At 36.0% G+C, this 13976-nt stretch overlaps 1 protein-coding gene across 2 annotated transcripts in view; it reads right to left on the bottom strand.

Moving 5' to 3' along the window:
* STAG1 (stromal antigen 1) overlaps positions 1 to 13976 on the bottom strand; it is a 415261-nt gene that overhangs the window by 16623 nt on the left and 384662 nt on the right. For both annotated transcript variants that reach the window (XM_021678881.2, XM_044920415.1), the window contains 2 exons: positions 10770 to 10918; positions 9966 to 10094 (listed from right to left, as the gene is read on the bottom strand). In XM_021678881.2, the coding sequence (XP_021534556.1) occupies positions 9966 to 10094; positions 10770 to 10918 (278 nt within the window). The remainder of the gene's footprint in view (positions 1 to 9965; positions 10095 to 10769; positions 10919 to 13976) is intronic.

Below are 13976 nucleotides of genomic sequence, written 5' to 3'. Positions count from 1 at the left end.
AGAAGATAGTAGGAAGGGAAAAATGAAAGTGGGGGGGGAATCGGAGGGGGAGACGAACCATGAGAGACTATGGACTCTGAGAAACAAACTGAGGGTTCCAGAGGGGCGGGGGGTGGGGGATGGGTTAGCCTGGTGATGGGTATTAAGGAGGGCACATACTGAATGGAGTACTGGGTGTTATGCACAAACAATGAATCATGGAACACTACATCAAAAACTAATGATGTAATGTATGGTGATTAACATAATAAAATTAAAAAAAAAAAAGACCCAAGTATAGGCTATCTATAAGAAATCCACTTTAAGTGTAAAGACACATATAAACTAAAAGTGAGTAAATGGATAGTAAAAGTTATCAAAAGAAAGCAGGAATAGTTACATCAATTTCAGACAGAGCAGACTTTAAAATAAGTAATCAGGAATAAACAAGGGCATTACACAATGATACAGGAGCCAATTCAAGAGACATAATAATCCTTACCATGTATGTCCCTTACAACAGAGCATCAAACTGTGTGAAGCAAAAACTAACTGCAAGCAGAACTACAATTAGAAATAGATGAATCTACTATCATAGTTGGAGAGACTTCAACATCCCTCTATTAGAAATGGACAGATTCAGGGGTGCCTGGGTGGCTCAGTCAGTTAAGCGTCTGCCTTCTGCTCAGGTCATGATCCTGGGGTGCCAGCCTCCCTGTTCAGCAGGGAGTCTGCTTCTCCCTCTGCCTTCCCCCACCCCGCCTGGCTTGTGCTCTCTATCTCTCTCCAATAAATAAATAAAATCTTGAAAAAAATGGATTCAGCAGCCAGAAAATCAGTAAGGACATAGTTGAACTCAACTACACACCATGAGTCAAGTGGATAGAATTAGTATCTACAGACTGACTTCATCCAAAAGCAGAATATACATTTTTCTCAAGCTCACCTGTAACATCAAAGTCAGAGGTCGTAAAACACATCTTAACAAATTTAAAAGAAGAGCAATCATACAGTGTCTGCTCTTAAAATCAGAAATTTAATTAAACTAGAAATCATTATCAGAAAGATACATAGAGATTAAATAATATGCTTTAAAATAACACATGAGACAAAGAAGCACTCCCAAGGGAAATTTAAAAGTATTTTGAACTAAATGAAAATAGCACATCAAAATTTGTGCAATGCAGTGAAAGCAGTGGTTAGAAGGAAGTTACAGCACTGAATGCACATACCAGAAAAGAAGATCCAAAATTACCAAATCTAAGTTTCCACATTAGAAAACTAGAAAAAGATGACCAAATTAAATCCAAAGTGAAAGAAAAGAAATAATAAAAATTAGAGTAGAAATCAATGAAATTAAAAACAGAAAGCAATATAGAAAATCAGCAAAATTAAAAGCTGGTTCTTTGAAAAGAACAATAAAAATGATGAGTTTCTAGGCAGCCTAAGGGGATCAGGGTGAGGGGAAGAGAGGGTACAAATTACTAATACCAGAAATTAAAGAGAACACATCATTACAGATCCTATGGACATTAACAGGAAAATAAAGGAATACTATAAATAACTTTATGCCCACATATTTGATAATCCAGATGAAAGAGATCCATTCCTTGAAACACAAATTGCCAAATCTCACACAAGAAGAATCTGAATAGGCCTATATCTATTAAATAAATTGATCCAATAATTAATAACCTTCCAAAACAGGAAGCACCAGGCTCAAATGAGTTAACTGGTGATTTAAGGAAGAAACCTACCAATTCTCTACAATCTCTCTCAGAGGACAGAAGCAGAGGCAATACTTTCTACCTCATTCTATGAGGCCAGTATTACCCTAATACCAAAACCAGACAAAGATATTACAAGAAAACTATAGACTAATAATTCATGAATATAAAGCAAAAATCCTCAACAAAATAGAAAAAGACGTATATACAGCATGATCAAGTGGGATGTAACCCAGGTATGCAAGGCTGTTTCAACATCTGAAAAATAAATTAATATATTCCATCACATCAACAGCCTAAAAAAGGAAAATCAAATATCACATCAATAAATACAGAAAAAGCAACTGACAAAACCTAACACCCATTCTTGATAAAAACTCTCAGTAAACTAGAAATAAAAAGGGATTTTTCTCAATTTGATAAAGACCATCTACAAAAAACTGTACAGATAACATACTTAATGGTGAAAAACTTGAAGATACCCCACTAAATCAGGTATAAGGGAAGAATGTCCCTGGCTCACCACTTCTTTTCAACATTGTACTGGGAATTTTAGTTAATTCAATAAAACAAAAAAGGAAATAAAAAGTATAGAGATTGGGAAGGAAGAAATCACTATTATTATTTGCAGATGACATGATTATCTATGTCGAAAATCCTAAAGAACAGACAGAAAAATCTCTTCTGGAACGAACATGCAATTGTAGCAAGTTTTCAGGATACAAAATTACAAGTGGAATTTGAAATTAAAAACAATGCCATTTACATTTGCAACCCCAAAACTGAATTAAGGTGTAAATCTAACAGAAAATATACAAGATCGATATATGAGGAAAACTACAAAACTCTGAGGAATGAAATGAAAGAACTAAATACATGTGGGAAATTGAAAGAACTAATTCCATGTTCATGCCTACAAAGGCAGTATTGTTAAGTCAGTTCTTTCTGACTTGATCTATATTCAATGCAATTCCAACCAAGATCTCAACAAGTTATTTTGTGGATAGTGACAGGTGGATCCTTATATGGAAAGGCAAAAGACACAATACTGAAGGAGAACAACAAAGTTGGAAGACTGACACTATCCAACTAGAAAACTTACTATAAAGCTACAGTATAATCATTTTGCAATATACATGTTTATCAAATCATCACACTGTACATCTTAAACACTTACACAATGCTCTATGTCAAATTTATCTCACTGAGGCTGAAAAAATAAAGAAAAATCTATAGTAATTAAGACTGTGGTACTGGCAAATGATTAGACATATATATCAATGGAACAGAAAAGAGAGCCCAGAAATAGACTCACATAAATACAGTCAACTGATCTTTGACAAAGGAGCAAAGGCAGTCTCTTCAGTAAGTGGTGCTGGAACAACTGGATGTCCATAAACAAATAAATTAGGCTAGACAAAGACCCTGTATCTTTCACAAAAATCAACTCAAAATGGATCATAAACCTAAATGTAAAATGTAAAACTATAAAACTCCTAGAAAATAATATAGAAGAAAACCTAGGTAACCCAGGGTATGGCAATGACTTTTTAGATACAACACCAAAGGCAAGGTCCCTGGAATAATAATTGTTGAGGTGGAGTTCATTAAAATTAAAACCTTCTGTTCTGCGAAAGACACTGTCTAGAGAATGAGAAGACAACCACAGACTGGGAGAGAATATTTGCAAAATACACACCTCATAAAGGAACTGCTATCTAACATAATCAAAGAACTCTTAAAACTCAACAATAAGAGGGGCGCCTGGGTGGCTCAGTTGGTTAAGCGACTGCCTTCGGCTCAGGTCATGATCCTGGAGTCCCGGGATCGAGTCCCGCATCGGGCTCCCTGCTCGGCAGGGAGTCTGCTTCTCCCTCTGACCCTCCTCCCTCTCATGCTCTCTGTCTCTCATTCTCTCTGTCTCAAATAAATAATAAATAAAATATTTAAAAAAAAAAAAAACAAAAAAAAACTCAACAATAAGAAAACAAACAACCTGATTAAAAAATGGGCTTCAGATCTGAATAGACATCTCACCAAAGAAAATATACAGATGGCAAATAAGCATGAAAAGATGCTCCACATCATATGTCATCAGGGAAATGCAAATTAAAATGAGACCCCACTATGCAACTATTAGAATGGCCAAAATCCAGAACACTGACAACACCAAATCCTGGTGAGGATGCAGAACAACAGAAACTCATACATTACTGGTGGGAACAGAAAATGGTATAGCAACTTGGGAAGACAGGCAGTTTCTTAAAAACTAAACATATGCTTACTACGTGATCCAGCATCACACACCTTAGTACTTACCCAAAAGACTTGATAATTTAAGTCCTTACAATTACTTACACAGGGATATTTATAGCACTTTTATTCATAACTGCAGAAACGAGGAAGCAACCAAGATGTCCTTCAGTAGGTGAATGGCTATATCAATTGTGGTATTTCTACACAATGGAATATTACTCAACATGAAAAAGAAATGAGGTACTAAGCAATGAAAAGACACAGAGGAACTTTAAATGTGTATTACTAAGTGAAAGAAGATTATCTGAAAAGGCTACATACCCTATAATTCCAACTGTATAACATTCTGGAAAAGGCAAAACTATGGAAACACTGAAATGATCTGTGTTTGCTAGGGGTTAGGGGAGGAGGGGAAGGATGAACAGGCAGAACACAGAGGATTTTTAGGGAAGTGAAAAAAAATACTCTGTATGATACCATAATGATGGATGCATGTCATTATACATTTGTCTAAACCCACAAAATGTACAACATCAAGAGTGAACTATAATGTAACTCTGCTGAATATGACGCGTCAAGATAGGTTCATCAATTATAACTATATCACTTTGGTGGTAGCTGTTGATAATGGGGGACTATGCATGTGTAAGGGCAGGGGGATATATGGGAATTCTTTGTACCTTCCCCTCAATTTTCCTGTGAACCAAAACTTCTCTAAAAATAAAGCTAAATCAAATAAAATCAAACTGAATTAAATTAAATTAAATCACACACTTCTGTTAATCTGTAAAACTGTGCATAACCGAGGCTGCCTTCCTCAGGAGCAATCAGAGAGGGAACTTCCAAAGCTGCTAGTCCTCTGGCTGACCATGTGACAAAGTAAACCCCCTGAACTGTGATGGCAGCCTTCAAGCCACACACATATCAAACAGTAATAAGTAAAAATCTAAATGGCCAAGGAGGTATAATCACAATCTTTGATTAATGAGTGTAATGCTGATATAGGGGTGACTCCTAGGTATTCAAGCTAAATGATAAAAAAACAAGGGGAAAAAAAAATCTGAGTAGGGACAGCAGAGGCTGCACACTGCAAGAGAAATAGACATCACAGAGTTTGTTCATCCAAGTCTTTAAACAAATGACCAAACAACATCAATATCTAGGGGTGCAGTGAATCAGTATCAAGAGTAGCTAAGTTATTTCACAATGTATCATATATGCAACATTATTATCTAAACTGTTCAGTTTCAACAAAAAATTATGAGACATGCAAAGAAATAGGGAAATGTGACCTACATATAGCAGTAAAAAAGTGAGCAATAAAAACAGTGGCCCACAAATATTACAAAGCTATTATTTAAAAATATTCAAAGAACTAAAAAAAAAACATAAAGAATGAAAAATATGATGTCACTACCTCATTAAGTAGAGAATATGAATAAAAAGAAATGATGGGGGCGCCTGGTTGGCTCAGTCAGTTGAGCATCTGACTCTTGAGCATTTGGTTCAGGTCGTGATCTCAGGGTCCTGAGATTGAGCCTTGTGTTGGGGGTGGGTGGGTCTATGCTTAGCATGAAGTTTCCTTGGGATTCTCTTTTCTCCATCTCCTTCTGTCCCTCCCCACCCCCTGTACTCTCTCTCTCTCTCTCAAATAAATAAATAAATAAATACATCTAAAAAAAAAAGATGAAAAAAGAACCAATGGAAATTCTGCAGTTGAAAAGTACAATAACAAAAATTAAAAATTCTCCATAGGGGCATAGATTTGAGCTGGCAGAATAAATAATCATTAATCTTGAAACTATATCAATAGAGATTATGCATTCTGAAGAACAGAGAAAAAAAGAATGAACAAAAATGAACAGAGTCTCACAGAAATGTGGGATATCATTAAGTGCGCTAATAGGTGTAATGGGAGTATCAGGAGAAGAAGGAGTAGAAATAAACTTAAAGAAATAATGGCTAATTACTTCCGAATTTGATGAAAAACATTAATCTACACATTCTCAAGGCTCAACAAACTCTAAGCAAATAAATGCAGAAAGACCCATACCCAGATGCATCACAGGCAAAATTTTAGCTAAAAGCCAAAGATAGAGAAAAAAATCTTGAAAGAAGAGAAAGTAACTCATTACATACAAGGGAGATCCATTAAGTTTAAACTCCAATGACTTCTCATTAGACGCAATGGAGGCGCAGGCAGTGGGATAACACAATGTACTGAAAGTAACACAGTATCAAACAAGAATAGTTATATCTAGCAAAACTATATTCCAAAGCTAAAGATAAAATAAAGACACACCCAGATGGAATAAAAACAAAATTTGTTGCTGGCTGACCTGCCTTACAAGAAAAAATAAAAGATGTTCTTCAGGCTGAAAGCAAATGATGCCAGAGTATAATCTACACATGAAAAAACAGAGCTGAAAGGTAATTACGAGGTAGTTACAAAGGACAATATAATTGCATATTTACTTTATTCTTTTTACCAATTTAAACAGCAACTGTATAAAACAATATGTATTACTGTATTGTTGAGTCAATAACATAGAAATGCAATGTATTTGATAATAAACACAAAAGAAGTAGGTGGGAGTAAAGATGTATTAGTGTAAGGAAATGATGCCAGATGGTATTTCAAATCCACAGGAAGGAATGAAGAGAACCAGAAATGGTAAAGAAGAAGGTTATTAAAACAAACACTATAATAAATATATACTAGGCTCCATTTCCTCTCTAAGTTTATTTAAAAGACATACAATAATAAAATTAAAAAAAAAATTAACAGCATCTAAAAAAAAATACGCTATGAACAAGTGAATTGCATACTTTAAAGGGTGAACTATATGGTATGTGAACTATATCTCAATAATACTTTTTTTAAAAGACAAAAATAGAGGGACGCCTGAGTGGCTCAGTCAGTTAAGCGTCTGCCTTTGGCTCAGGTCATGATCCCCAGGGTCCTGGGATTGAGTCCCACATCGGGCTCCTTGCTCAGCAAGGAGCCTGCTTCTCCCTCTGCCTGCCTCTGTCTCTCTCTCTCTGATAAATAAAATCTTAAAAAAAAAAAAAAATAAAAGACATACAATTATATCAAGTAATAATTATAATAATGTATTGTTGGGCTGTAACATATTTAGCTGCAGTATGTGTAACAATAATGGCACCAAAGGGGGGGGGAACTGAAATGTAGCTATATAGGAGTAAAGTTTTTATATTTCCTTAGAATAAATTTGAAGAAATTTTGGTAAGATGCGTATTTTAAGGCCTATAAGAAAACACTAAGAAAATAACTAAAAAAGTATAATATTTTGAAGAAAGTAAAATGTTACACTAGAAAACATCCACTTCATATAAAATAAAGCTTTATTGCTTTATTGGAGGAAAAAACAAAGATCTATAGAAAACAAACAGTATAATGGCAGAAATTGGATTAAAAAAAAAAAACATGATCCAACTACATACTATCTGTAAGAAACACATTTTGGATTCAAAGATAAAAAGGCAGAAAGTAAAAGGATAGAAAAAAGGTATACCATGCAAACAATAACTAAAATACAGCTGGAGTAGTTACATTAGTATCAGACAAAATAGATTTTAAGACAAAAGTTACTAGAGACAGAAAAGAACATTTTATAATGATATCTAAGAGTCAATCCATCAGGAAGATGTAACAATGATAAACATGTATACCTAACAACAGAGTTAGCTCCAAAATACATGAAGCAAAAAGTGACAGAAGTGAAAGGAAAAATAACAATTCAGTAATAATAGCCAGAGACTCACTTTCAATAATGGATAGAACTAGACAAAATATCAACAAAGAAATAGAAGACTTGAACAACACTACTAAAAGAAAAAAAACCCTATAAGCCACGTCACCTAACAGCTATTTCAACACCACTCAACACCAGCAGAAGAATGCATATTCTCCATGGAACATTCTCCAGAATACACCATATGTTGGTCTGTAAAACAAGCCTCAATAAATTTGAAAGGACTGAAATCATACAAAGTATGTTCTCTAACCACAATGGAATGAAATTAAAAATCAATAATGGAAGTAAAATTTGGAAATTCACAAGTATGTGGAAACTAAACAAAATACTCCTTAATAACCAAAAGATAAAAGAATACATCACAAGGGAAATGAAAAAAAAAATACTTTGAGATGAATGAAAACAAAAATGCAAGCTACCAGAATCTTTGAGGTGCAGCTAGAGTAGCTCTCAGAGGAAAATGCATACCTATAAATGCTTATAATAAAAAAGTTTTCAAACCACCCCACCCCCACAAATACCCAACACCACTCATTCTCTATCGTATTATTGTATTTCAGTGCCTGAGACTCTTGTTCCTATGTTTATGTTGTCTCTCCCTGAATGAAAACAAAAGCTTTCTGGGGGCAGAAACTCTGTATTGTTCACTGCCTGGCCATACTAGAACAATAGCTATAGAACATTACCTAACCAGATTATGGGCTTAATAAATATTTTCTGACCAGGAAGCCTGGGTGGCTCAGTCCGTTAAGTCCCTGCCTTTGGCTCAGGTCATGATCCCAGGGTCCTGGAATCGAGTCCCACATCGGGCTCCTTGCTCAGCGGGGAGCCTGCTTCTCCCTCTGCCTGCCTCTCCCCTTGCTTGTGCTCTCTCTGACAAGTAAATAAAATCTTTAAAAAAATAATAAAATAAATATTTTCTGAACAATAGGAAGTCAACATCTTTCCTTAGAATTACACTCATATTCATAAAATTTTTAACTGTCTCTCCAAATTTCTGTTCATTTAGCCTATTACTAAAACTGACACACCTTCCTACCAATTTATAAAATTCAGGATCCCATCAATATTTTTTTTATAAAAATTGCATCTATTATTTCTTTAAACTGTTGAAAAAGAAATCACTCTTCTTGAAACAAGTCAAATAAAAAATGAGTTCACCTTTGAACATGGGTTTGAATTGTGCAAGTCCACTTATATGTGGATTTCTTTTCCTTTTTTTTTTAAGATTTATTTATTATTTGTCAGAGAGAAAGAGAGTGTGAGAGAGCGAGCACTCACACAAGCAGAGGTAACGGCAGGCAGAGGGAGAAGCAGGCTACCCACTGAGCAGGGAGCCTGATATAGGACTCGATCCCAGGACCCTGGGATCATGACCTGAGCCGAAGGCAGACGCTTAACCGGCTGAGCCACCCAGGCGTTCCTGGATTTCTTTCAGTAAATACATCACAGTACTGTAAATATATTTTTTCTTCTTTATGACTTACCATTTTCTTTTCTCTAGCTTGCTTTATTGTAAGAATACAGCATATAATACATGTAACATGAAATACGTTAATTGATTATTATCAGTAAGGCTTCCAGTCAACAGAAGGCTATTAATAGTTAAGTTTTGGGGGAGTCAAAACTTGTATGTAGTACAGCATAGGGGATATAGTCAATAATACTGTAATAATGTTGTATGTGACAGTTACTACACTTATCATGGTGAGCACTGAGTAATGTAGAGAATTGTCGAGTCACTGTTGTACACCTGAAACTAATATAAACTATACTTCAATAAAAATTTAAAAAATGAAAAAAAGTCTGAAATTTAAAATCTAATGAATCCTTTTCATTTATTTTGAATTAAAAAAAAAGGTTATACACAATTTTCGATTGTGAGGGGGTCGATGCCCCTAACCTGTGTTGTTCAAGGGTCCCCTGTAAAACTAAAATATAATTAATATAAAAGGAAAAAAGAACGGGTTACACAATGGCTAAGCCAATGTCCCTACTTCTCTGAATTATGGAATAAGAAATCATTTCCCACTTACTTATTTAATTCCAGAGTACTAAAAGCAAGCAGGGAAAGAACTATATAAATGCTTTAAAAAAAACTATAGTTCCTTAAAACAAATACCAGAGCTTATGTTATCAACAGTAATTATATCTAGATGATTAACATTTTTCTAAAAAATGAAACATTTAAAATTACAAGGGCATCATGATAAAAGCAACTTACACAGTCTTTTTGTCCTGTCGAAGAAGTTTAGAAGAAAATTCACTTAGTACTTCCAGGAAAGCCAGATTAGGAGGTGGATATTCTTGTCCTTTCTGATTTTGGTATTTAAAGGCAAATTCTATGCCATCCCTGAAGTAAAAGAAAGTATCACCTTATTTTTCCAGATAAGGAGTATAGTTCTCTCAATGGGCTAAAATTTCAAAATAGTTGGGAAGGCAGGATAATCATCACTGAATATAGTAAAATCTGATAAATTTGAAGCATAAAACAATGTTAATTTGTATGACATATATGCCTATTTACAGTATAAAACTATAAGCTGTGAAACAAAGCTAAATTCCTATGTGTATCTTGTAGGGATAGCACAATACCCTGGAAAGATAACTAGATAGTCAGAAAACTTAGTTCTCAGAGTTGATCATGGTATCAAGCAGATGTGTGAGGTATTTAACATTTTCTGTCATTCAGTTTTCAGTTACGAAATAAGGTTGCCAAATCAGCATTTGCACAGTGTTTTTAAATCCACATGCCCTATATCATCATCTTACTGACAGACCAGACCAGAGTATTTTGTTAAACTTTACTTTCTATGCTATATAAATCGAAAAAACAGGCAGTTGAAGTATTTTTCAAATTAAAAAGGCCCTCCTAGTTGAGACTCACTAGACTACACAATCTCTAAAGTTCTTATAACTTGAAAATTCAATCATTTGTCATTAAAAATGGATCAAATAACAGTTATTTCAGTTAAATTCCAGTAAACCAGATTCTGTATAACAGGAAGTATTTATTTAGCTCACTCACTTGTGAAGTGTGGCAACTGCTTCTCGTGTCTTGATCTGATCCAGTCCAAATGTAAGGGCAAAGCGACGTGCCAATTCTTTAATGCCACTGACGTGGGCAGATGTCCTATCTAGGTTGGGACCTTGCTCTTGAACAAGTTCATTAAACAACTGGTTGAAAGAAAAAAAGAGGAAAAAACCTACAGCTAAGAAAAATTTGTTTATTTTATTTATTATTAGAATAGGTAATATAATTTAAAAATATTTAAAAGGCATATGGTAAAATATGTATTTCCCTCCTTGCATTGAACTGTAGCCACATTGTTCCCCTTCTCCAAGTCATCTACTAATAATTTCTTGAGTTCATTTTCATGCTAGCTGTGTGATTAAATGCAGACAGGAATTTACTTCTTTTTAACAAAAAATAATATATTTTGGGCTGGGGAAAGGAAACATGTTTATAGAAATATATTTGTATTCATAAACATCTATGTAGTTTTTTGGTGTTTTAATAGGGATGGCAGTATATGAAATATGGGGTTCAGAACTTTTTTTTTTCACTTACTATATCTTAGACAAGAACATTATGTAAAAGAAGACATTTGGATATATGGGGTGATATTTCCTACCCAACAACAATACATACAAAAAAGTTCTTAAGCTGTATGAAAAGGTTTTATAAATTACACATACATTACATATATTGTATCAAAGTAACAACCACCAAATAAATCCTGAAGTACTAAAGAATATAAAAACTATCATCATTCTAACCACCAAGGTTAGAAACTTAAATTTATCGGTACACATCTGTCTTCCCTCCTATTATGAGAGATGAATAGTCCAGAACTTTCATCTAAAGCCACTCCCTCTGTATGTACTAGATCTCACTCCATTTTACCTGAATATTCAGCAATTTTGCTCCTATGCTTACTGCTCTGTCATGCATCCTTACCTATTCCCTCTACTACATGCATCTTAAAACCCCAAAATACAAAAAACCATAACTTCTTAACTCAATCTCCTGTGCCAGCTATCAAAACGTTGTTTTGATTCTCTTTTTTGGCAAAGATCCTGAGAAGTATTGTTTACATTTGTTTTTTTCACTTCCTCACCCCCACCTCTCAATTCACTCTTATCATACCGTCCCATTGAAATAGCACTTCTGAGAAGGAGGAGCAAGATGGCGGAGAGTAGGAGACCTAAATTTCGTCTGGTCCCAGGAATTCAGCTAGATACAGACCAAACCATTCTGAACATCTACGAACTCAACAGGAGATTGAAAAAAAGAAGAGCAGCAACTCTGAACAGAAAAGCGACCACTTTCTGGAAGGTAGGACATGTGGAGAAGTGAATCCAAGGCTATGTTCGGGAAGACAGATGGTGGGGGAGGGGTCTCCGATGGCGATTCTGGCAAGTGATAGAGCAGCAGAGCACAAAATCGGAACTTTTAGAAGTCGGCTCTGCTGAGGGATGTCGCTCCAGTGGCTAAGTGGGGGGTGGAACCCTTGCGGGGACAGTGTGGTCGCAGTATCCTCGGGGTCATAGAAAGACAGGGGGTGCCTGAGTGTGGCAGAGCTCCCAGGTATCTGAGCAGGGAAGCTGGCTGCAGAGACGGCCCGAGGAGTGGGCTCTCAGCTCGGGGTTGCCATAAACTGTGATCTACGGCATAGTCGGGCCACTGCTCCTCCAGCAGGGACCCAACAAGCAGCAGATCCGGGGAGACTCCCCTTCCTCCCCCGGGAGGAGTGGCGCGGGAGCACACGGCAGGAATCTGCTCGGTTTGGAGACTCCACACAGGGTCGTGTGCCATCGATAGAAAGGCTCGGTCACAGGCCGGGTGAACACGGAGTGCGGCCAGAGCTGGGGAGATGGGAGTGATTGACTGCTTTTCTCTGGGGGCTCACTGAGGAGTGGGGCCCTGAGTTCTTGGCTCCCCCGGTGGAGACTGGGAGGCCACCATTTTCACTCTCATCCTCCAAAGCTGTATGGAAAGCTTGCAGGGAACAAAAGCTCCCGAGAGCAAACCCGAGCAGATTATATAGCCCAGACTGGCAAGGGCGGGGCAATTCTGCCTCCAGCAAAGACATCTGGGAACTAGGGCAACAGGCCCCTCCCCGAGAAGATCAGCAAGAAGAGCCAGCCAAGGCCAAGTTTACCGATCAATGAGAACGGCAGAACTCCAGCACTAGGGGAATACTGCACATAGAATTCATGGCTTTTTTCCCATGATTCTTTATTTCAAAGTTAATTTTTTTTTAACTTTTTTTCTTTTTTTTTGAATTTTTCTTTTTCCCTTTCTCAACCAACATCTTATCAATCCCTTTTTTAAAAAATCCTTTTTATTTTTCATTTTTAGAGTAATATTCTATCCCTTCATAGCAGTTAACCTTATATTTGGTATCTATATATAAGTTGTTCTTTCTTTAAAATTTTGGGATACAGTTTCTTCTAAAAGACCAAAATATACCCTAAATGTCTAGTGTATGGCTTTGTTCTACTCTCCTGCCTGATCACATTCTCTCCCCTTTTTTTTTAAAGTCCTCTTCTTTCTTTTTTCAACCAACTTATCTTATCAATTCCTTTTATAAAATCTTTTATAATCTTCATCTTTACAGTCATATTCCATCCCTTCATCATATTAACCCTTATTTTTGTACATATAAGTTTTTCTTTCTTTAAAATTTTGGGAGGCACTTTCTTCTGACAGACCAAAATACGTCCGAAATCTAGAGTGTGGCACTGATATATGCACCAGCCTGATCATATTTGATCACACTCTTTTTTTTGTTTTGTTTTTATCTTTTTCTTTTTTCTTTCTTTCCCTTTCTTTTCCCCTGGTTTCAGGTCTTTTCTGATTTGTTTAGTGTATATTTTCTGGGGCCGTTGTTACCCTGTTAGCATTTTGTTCTCTCATTCATCTATTCTCCTCTGGACAAAATGACAAGACGGAAAACATCACCTCAACAAAAAGAACAAGAGGCAGTACCGACTGCCAGGGACCTACTCAATACGGACATTAGTAAGATGTCGGAACTAGAGTTCAGAATGAAGATTTTAAAGATACTAGCTGGGCTTGAAAAAAGCATGGAAGATATTAGAGAAACCCTTTCTGGAGAAATAAAAGAACTAAAATCTAACCAAGTCGAAATCAAAAAGGCTATTAATGAGGTGGAATCAAAAATGGAGGCTCTGACTGCTAGGATAAATGAGGCAGAAGAAACAATCA

Source organism: Neomonachus schauinslandi, chromosome 1 (assembly GCF_002201575.2).
Source record: "Neomonachus schauinslandi chromosome 1, ASM220157v2, whole genome shotgun sequence".
Taxonomy (NCBI): domain Eukaryota; kingdom Metazoa; phylum Chordata; class Mammalia; order Carnivora; family Phocidae; genus Neomonachus; species Neomonachus schauinslandi.
Note: the sequence above shows the minus strand (reverse complement) of the source record. Positions and strands in the feature narration are given on the sequence as shown.